Source organism: Centruroides sculpturatus, unplaced genomic scaffold (genome assembly GCF_000671375.1).
Source record: "Centruroides sculpturatus isolate CEXI.00-Female unplaced genomic scaffold, Cexi_2.0 scaffold104, whole genome shotgun sequence".
NCBI classification, from domain to species: Eukaryota; Metazoa; Arthropoda; class Arachnida; order Scorpiones; family Buthidae; genus Centruroides; species Centruroides sculpturatus.
The window spans coordinates 241,492-250,702 of NW_019384379.1; the positions used below are offsets into that span (position 1 = coordinate 241,492).

General features: G+C 32.8%; 1 protein-coding gene across 3 annotated transcripts in view; it reads right to left on the bottom strand.

Moving 5' to 3' along the window:
* Window positions 1-237: 237 nt before the first annotated feature.
* Window positions 238-9,211, bottom strand: part of LOC111617835 (ubiquitin-conjugating enzyme E2 K-like) — a 58,640-nt gene continuing 49,666 nt past the window's right edge. For all 3 annotated transcript variants that reach the window (XR_002755497.1, XM_023359147.1, XM_023359146.1), the window contains one exon: window positions 238-972. Coding sequence is in view for 2 of the 3 variants with exons in the window: in XM_023359146.1 (XP_023214914.1) it covers window positions 901-972 (72 nt within the window). In the remaining variant the exon portion in view is untranslated. The remainder of the gene's footprint in view (window positions 973-9,211) is intronic.

Consider the following 9,211-nt stretch of genomic DNA (forward strand, 5'->3'; position numbering starts at 1 on the left):
CATAGATTTTTATTTTAGGTAAAAATTAGTTTTGTGAATTCAGTTTTTTCTGCATTTCTAGTGATTGGTCATGTTTTTCTTTGTTCTGGTATTATCCCATATAAAAATGAAATTTTTTTTTCTTTCAATTTTTGATTGTCCTATGGGCATCAAAAATTTGATTAAAAATAAAAAGTGCATTTAAATGATTCATGCAATTGAAAAAATGTAAAAAAAAATAAATAAACAAAACTCATATATAAAAACTGTCATTTATTTTTCTTTATTTGACATTAACTTAAATGATATATTGTTTACAATGTGTAAGAATGTGTGATTCATTATACATCTATCTCATTTTTCATATATTTCATTTTCTTTACATTGTTTACAGAGACACAAACACAAAATGATATTTGAAAGTGTCGACATTTCGTGATGCATGTCCTGTATCAGCAATATTCTTTATGAAAAAAGATGTCATAATTAAAACAACTAATGGTGAAGTGGCTGATATACACTTAAATCATTGAAAAACCATTAACAATATAATGCATTTATTTAACATTCTGAAACATTTTGGCAATGTAGCATATTTATAAAAAGATTTTTCTCCATGGGCTAGAGATGAGATTAATTTATTTAAAAAATCTATCACCACAATTGTTTATTAGGATCTTAACATATTAATTTAGAACAGTTGTAAAATTACAGTTGAGAAATATAAAAATGCAAATAAATTTTTAAGTTTAAATTAAAGTAACCAACAAGGTTACTGCCAGGTGTCTGATATGCTAAATGGAAGATACTTCAACATGCATTCTAAATGCAGAAAATAACTTTTTTTTTATCAGTTAAATTTATTTTTTGGCGTGAAATTTTAAGTCCTATAAGGATAATTTATTAAACTGTAAATATTATCTAGCTGAATAATGTTTCTGTTGCCTTTTCAAGATCCCAGGAACATGATGATAAGGCCACTCTAGCTCTGTGCTACAAAGAAAAAAAAATTTGAAATTTAATTCCATGAAAGTATTATATTTAAATTTATCAAAATTTGATATTATAGATAATAAATTTTACAAAATATTTATTAAATTCAAATGAAATCATTGCAAATATTCAATTTAAATGCTATTTATTATAGTATATTATTATTATATCAATTATTATAACTTGCCATTTTATGTAGAAAACTTTCATTCAAATTTATGCATAATGCACATTTAACTTCATATTTCTCCCCTAATTTAATTTATTTAAAAACTTGGAAAATTTACTTTCTTAAATATTTTTCAGAATGCAATGTTAAATTGCAAATAAATGTAATTATACAAATTATAATTGTAAATTTCAGAAGAAAATTAGACATTTTAAAAATAAAAACATATAGTAGTAATTATGGAAATTGCATCACTGAATGGCATAACTACATAACTACAGGGAAGGCAGAAAAAGCACTTGGACAGGTGAACTTGGAAGTAATTCTTTTTATTAATATTATTGTTCTTTGTTTTAGCTTATTCCCATGTTTATATGAAATCAACATTCCCATCTTTAATCTGTCTTCTCCACTTCTCTCTATCCAGGGTAACCTTTCTCCTCCATCCCCTCTTCTGCCACCTTCTCTCTCCATCTCAACTTGTCTTCCCTCTTTCCTCCTCCCTATCACTTTCAACTTCCCAATCCTCTTTTCAACTTAGTCCTCACTTCTCTCCACATATCTAAGCCATCTTAATCTACTTTCCTGTATCTTCTTACTTATAGGATCCACCTTGACTGTTCCTCTTATGTAATCATTCCTAATTCTGTTCTTTGTTACACCACACATCCATCTCAGCATTCTCATCTCTGCTGTCTCCATCTTTTCAAGGGCTCATGTAATTGCCCATGTCTCAGCACTATACATCATTGCAGGTCTTACCATGGTTTTATATAATCTTCCTTTCATTTTGCAGCTTATTTTCTTATCACAGTATCCCACTGGTCTCTCTCCAGTTCACCATCTACTATGAACTCTATACTGGATTTCTGCACTCATTCTTCCTCACTTGCTATATATGATCTGATACTTAAATTTGGAAGCTGTTATTAACTTTTCACCCTGGAGTTGTATATAACTCTTATTCCCTCCACCAGATGTCATATATACTGTCTTTGCTCTGTTGATCTTCATGTCTCACTCTTCTGGTGCTTTTCTTAATTCCTCCAGTTTCATTCAAATCTTCTCTAAAATTTTATATTACGAAATAGCAGCTGCCATAAGTGATTGTTTATATTACCAACTTATATTAATCATTTTATTAAAATTATAGTAACTATCTTCTGTAATTTTAATGAAATGATTAATATAAGTTGGTAATTTAAAATTTAATGGAAGATTTTAATTTATTACCTTAGCACATAAGCATAAAAGCATTTAAAGTTTTAAAACTTACATATATCATATATAAAACTATAGATATGTAGAATAGAGTCATGCCTTAAGACAAACTTTGGTCTCCTTGGTAGTGCTTTACATGGAATATTAGGTAGGATGATTGGCAGTAGCCAGTTGGATTCCCAAAACATGATCTATGAGTCATATTAACAAGAAGTGTCTGATTGAAAAATCTATATTTTGTCTTCAGGCCCACTAACTTAAAGTTATATCACTGGCATCACCTATTGTATATAGTCAACACTGTTTATATGTTTTTCATTTGTATGTTTTTTGCAATTATATACTAAATATTTTCTGCACAGTACTTTCTCCATTATAAAACACTTCATTTATATCCATATGTTTTTCATTTATACAATTTTACACTTATACAACACATTTTTTGGTATCCTACAGCACTTGTTTTTCAATTATGTATTATTCATTTTCAAAATGGAAAAATTTTAATTAGAAAGAAAAGCAAAAAAGCAAATTATGTAGCAAAAAAAATAATTCACTTCAGCTTAGTCCACACTGACAGTGAATTGCCATAAAATTCAAAAAGCAGAGCAAATAATATATGATGTGGTTTCAACAAGTTTTCTTGTTTAGCAAATCACACTGCCTTCCACACTTCGTACTGTGAATCAATTTCACAAAGTGAATAAAAATTACTTTTTGATTTCTCATGTATTTTCACTGTTCATTGTTAGTGTGAACTTTCATTAACCTTTAAAATGACTTTTCCATCTTTCAATGTAACTAAGAGTTTTGGCAGGAGGATATACTGGTACAAAATGTGATATTGGTTAAGTGATAATGTTATTGAAAAAATAAAAACCAAACAAACTTGATCAATTTTTTTTAAAGTACATGACTTAATTTTACATTGTTTTACTTTTCCTTTTATATGTTGTTCCAATGTATTATACATAGGCTGTTTTTTTTCAAACTCCAAAAGGTCCATAAAACAAAGACAAGTGTAAATAACAAAATGAATTTATTACCAAAAGTTAGGTACAAACAAAGTTACTTTTCGACATAATCATCGTGAAGATTGAGGCATTTGTCATACCTGTGGATGAGCTTTTCCATCCCCCTTGTCATAGAATGTTGCCACCGATGACTTGAGATGAGACCTAATGTAATTTTGAAGATTGTCATTAGTCTCAAACCTCTGCTCTTCTAGCCACTTTTTCTGTTCGGGAAAGAGGTGGAAGCCACTCGGCACTAAATCGGGGCTATATGCTGGGTATTTAAAGATGGTGAAGACTTCCATCTTTCAGACTTTCACCCAGCTTGGAACTTTTTAATGTGTGAAGACTTCCACCTCTTTCCTGAACTGAAAAAGTGGCTAGCAAGGCAGAGGTTTGAGATTAATAATGATCTTCAAATAAACATTAGGGCCCATCTCAAGTCATTGGCAACATTCTATGACAAGAGGTTGGAAAAGCTCATCCACAGGTATGACAAATGCCTCAATCTTCACGGTGATTATGTCAAAAAGTAACCATGTTTGTACCTAACTTTTGGTAATAAATTCATTTTGTTATTTACACTACTTGTCTTTGTTTTACGGACCATCAGAGCTTGAAAAAACTGCCCTCATACAATACATATAGTAAATTGAAACTTCTTTGTTAATAATTACAAATTCAATTGTATAGTGTTAACTTGAACTGATACATACTTTTTCAATGATTACATTCACTCTGAAAGCAATTCAAAAGTAGCAATTCAATTTAAAATGAATTAAATAAGGAATTAGAAGTTTTAAAAAAACAAGATTTGATAACAAGAATAATTTTAAAAAATAAAAAGCAAAAACAATTGTATACCTAAATTTAATATAAGAGTAAAAACACACAAAAATCTAGTTAAGTATAGACTATGAATTGATGTTAAAAATTATCTATACTATAATTTAGAAAAATTTTTAAAGGATAAGCTTAATATGTAAGAAACATCCGATTTCAGTTTAAAAAATGTTGAAACATAAAATACATTAAATAACAGAAATATTATTATAAATAAATATATGAAATTGTTATCTTTAGACACAAAAAATATGTATCCTAGTATAACAAAGAATAATATTGAAAAATCTTTACAGAAAATTAAAGCACCAGATTGGATTATTAAATTACACAATGCAACAAATTGCAAAGTCACAAAAACTTTTTTCGAAAATGTTCTCCTGAATTCGAAAATGGTACTCAAAACATCGTATCACCCACAGTTTTTGCACAAATCACATATTTTGCAATAATGATAATATACATGAAGACACCATATGAAGCTCAGAAGCGGCGCATCACTTTCAACTGTTCAACAATTGCACCCCTAGCGGCACACAGCAAACTGCCACACTACAAATGGCACTGCCTTTCCATCACTGTGTTATGTTTGTGCAAGGAAGTACGTGTTAGTGTACAATGTCTACCCGAGGCTGTGTAAACTCTCCTAACTGTTTTTGTTATATTTATGGTGAACTTGTGGTGAAAAAAGACTGAATAAACATTTCTGCTTTCGTGAAAAAGGTCTACCACGCCTATTTTGGAATGAAACTAGGCGACATCAATAAAGCATGGGCTCCACAGGTTGTGTGTGTTGTGTGTATAGAAGATTTAGGATGGTGGGCAACAGGAAAGAAGAGGTCATTGTGATTTGGCATCCCTATGGTCTGGCGGGAGGAACAGAATCATACCGACAATGGCTACTTCTGCTCTTGTAAGGTTACAGGTTTCAACAAGAAAAACAAGAAGAGCATTGAGTATCCGAACAACATTTGCTCAGTGATTCGTCCTGTTCCACATGGCCTGCATATACCTATACCATAGCCTCTGCAAACATTAATTATGGATGACAATGATGACACAGATACCGTTCAGGAGACAGAAGATACTGAATTTGAAGTAGGCACAGATGAGGGCCCTCTTCTGTTCACTCAGCCAGAACTAAATGATTTAGTCCATGATCTGGGACTGACAAAGGATAAAGCAGAGCTCCTAGGATCAAGACTGCATGAAAGACATTTGTTAGCAGCTGGTACGTCCGTTACATTTTACAGAAAAAGGGACTTGATATTCATACAATATTTTGCTCAAAAGGACTTGTTAGTATACTACAGTGATGTACAAGGTTTGATGGGTCAGTTCAACATTTCGTACGCACCAGCTGACTGGAGACTGTTTATTGACTCATCTAAAAGAAGCCTGAAGGCAGTTCTGCTGCACAATGGTAACATGTATGCCTCAATACTTGTCAGCCATTCTGTGCACCTGAAAGAAACATATGACAACATTAAGGTGCTTCTTACTACCATTCATTATGAGGATCACAATTGGATGGTGTGTGGTGATTTGAAAGTGTTGGTATGCTTCTAGGACAACAATCAGGATATACCAAGTTCCCCTGTTTCATCTGTGAGTTTCTACTCACAGATGAAACAGGGGAACTTGGGTTCGTGACAAACATTGGGAGCAAAAACAGTGGCCTCAAAGGTTGGAATTGGTTCCAGGAGACAAAAATATTAAGTGTGACCCTCTAGTAAAAATAGACAGAATACTCTTACCACCTCTGCACATCAAACTGGGCATAATGAAGCAGTTTGTCAAGGCATTAGGTAAGTGTGGCAACTGTTTCAAATATCTATTTTTGTATTTGTAACATTTTTTTAAATACTTAAGAAACTTTTATTATTTAGACTGGTTACTATAAATCAGTAAAACTTCTTACACATTTAGGTAGTAAACTTAACTTTGGTTCGGTTTAACACTTGAGATAATTAACTTTCAATGTTTAGTTAGATTATAATTATAATGTAATCTTTAAGTTAAATAATAGCAAAGGTAATTCTACTAATTAATTTATATTAATATATTATATTATAATAATGTAAGGACGGATAATCAGTGGCTAAGTGGCTATCAGTCTTACCAGTTTTCTTATATAGGCTCTACATATCAGTCTGTAGTTATTTATAAGTAATTTAATTATTAGTGTTAGTAAAGTAGTGAGTAAGTAATTAGTAGTAGTCTAGTAGTTAGTTATTATTATCACAATCATGAATCACATACATTCATATCATCATATATCTAAGATACTGATACTCATTAATTTAATTAACTATTTAACTAACTAGGTAGTCTCAGTTTCTCACTAATTTTCACAATAAAATTGCCTAGCCTAGCCCACTAACCACTTATAGAATAAAAGTTAAAAACTCTTACTTAATAGAATTAGAGTAGAAGTTATAAAATATTAGTCTTGTCTTGAATAAAGTATTTTAAAGGATTAAATAAAATTAAATCAATCACTTCTGTTATTTTATTTTTTTTATTTTTTTTTTGACTTTTCTAAAAGTAGGATCTCAAGAAACAAATGGTATTGATGGTGTTGTCTCCCAACCTACTTCTTAATGAACTGCATGTATATCCCTCCCTATATAAGGCCTTTTCTGCCTCTATGCTAGTTGGTTTCAGTGTCATCAAATAATGATAAATCAAAGATAAGTTTTCACCTCTGACTCTCTCACTTTCATAAACAGCCATTTCCTTTTTTAATAACTTATCATAATCCTTCTCAGTACTAATTTCTTTCCGTTTCATGAAGTTTTCTTTCTCAAGTTTTAGTTGCATCTCTAATTCTTGTTCCAATGTGAAATTCGGGAAATCCGGATTATCTGGATCATCGTTTTCCACCTCCGTAATATCCTCTGCCATTGCTGCTGGTTCCACTACATATGTATTTACATGATTCAGCATATTTATCATTACATTTTTTTCGGCATGTGAAACAAAGCTTTCTAACTTTATGGTCATACTTCTTCGGGTTCTGTATGTAAATCAGCATCCCTGTGACCTTGGTAAGATGCTGTTCTCTGATTATTTTGCGGAGTGCCTCAGAAAGGTTGGCACTCAAGATTGTGTCCTGGCTTTTTAGTTTGTCTAAGACAGATTTCAGAGTTGTGTCAGCAGTTATCAAACTCAACTCTTCTGCAGAGAGCTTCTACGGCCAGTTTAAACTGCGATTGTTCCGTCACGTGATTCATTGACGTCACAACCAACCGTAAATTAGAATTATGCACCAGGACTAGGATAGGAGTTACTTATTTTATTTAGCGTGAAAACACTTTATTTAGCGAGAGCGGAAAGTCAACTGGCAATTAGATCAGCAGAGGTAAAAGGGCGGGCGGTGCGGTGTAGAGAGAAGGTGTAGCACGTGCCGCACTGAATGGCAACATCGCTCTCACCACCGAGCGATAGCGCACGTAGCAAAGCGGCAAGGCCGACAACATAAACTTTTGCGCCATTATTTAGAAAGTTAATTGAGTATTTGCGGATCCACAGCGTTGGATCCAGCACCAGGTGCTGGATCCAACAGGCCGAAAAATGTGATGAATCCAGCTGGATTGCTGGATGAGGGATCCAGCAATTGCAATCCCTAGTTGGGATGCTCAATGAGTCTGAAGTTACATTTTAAATTTGCACTTTGACTTTTTACCTCCAAACCTGGGTGCTGTAAGTGAGGAACAGGGTGAAAGATTCCATCAGGATATCAAAGACATGGAACGATACCAAAAAACTTAAATGTTCGGATGATGGGCGACTACTGTTGGATGCTTCACCGTGAGCACATAACAGAAATTCCCCATAAGAGGAAAAGCAGGGAACACGCCATGACAACTAAGAAAGCACACAATGAATGATATTAGTACATGTTTTGTACCACATTCTCTGTATGCATCTGTTCACTGTGTATATATTTCAATTTGTTGTTGTTTAAACTTGTATTCTACTTCTGCATGATTCGTGTGCCATATATATGTACTACTTCTATATGTGATATCATTATTGGCAAAGTATACGATTAGTGCCAAAACTTTGGTTGATACAATGTTTTGAGTATCATTTTTGAATTCAGGAGGTCAAAATACAAAGAACGCCTACATTTTCAAAAAAGTTTTTTCACTGTTGCATTGTGTTATGTTTGTTAGTAATAGAAAATGATCATTTCAAGTATGGTGAAAACTTTTACAGTCAAACTGAAGGGATACCAATGGGCAGGCCCGCCGTAAGCGGGCGTGCAAGGTGTGCACCGCACACGGGCGGCACGTCCAGGGGCGGCAAATCGAGCGATCGGTCACGTAATAATTAGTCATTGTCATAATACCCACCCTACTTATAGCATAAGAAATGTCTTCGCATGGAGAAAAAAATCCGACTGGCAGCAATTACTATATTCTTATTTATATTATAGCGTCAACAGTGCCTCCATTGGCATTTATCAGAATTAAGATGCAATGTGAAACGTCTGTCGGCAGGTTGAACCATCTGGCAGGCACCCGAAAGCCAAGTACCAATAGTCGTGCTGTATGACAGAAGTTGACAGGTTTGGCGAAAATAGGGAATCCCTACAGAGCTTCCTTCTCAATTTGTACTTGTACGTATTCGAACAATTCTATTGCATATCAAATTGCAATTATTTTGTTAATAATTCTTCTGACATGGGTCGAAGTATAATTAATGATATTTTAACTTGGTTAGGATTTAAATCTGAAGCTTAAAGACGATTCAAGTAGTGAAACAGACATTGACAGTATTGATTTGTTTAATGAAATCAATACTTTAAAGTTGCATTTTCCAGAAAACCAGTCTAATGATCCACAAACCCCATTACAATATCTTTTTACTAATGACTTAATTTCAACAGTTCCAAACACAGCAATAGCACTAAGAATATTACTTACATTGCCGGTTTCAGTTGCATTTGGTGAAAGGTCCTTTTCAAAGTTAAAAATTATAAAAA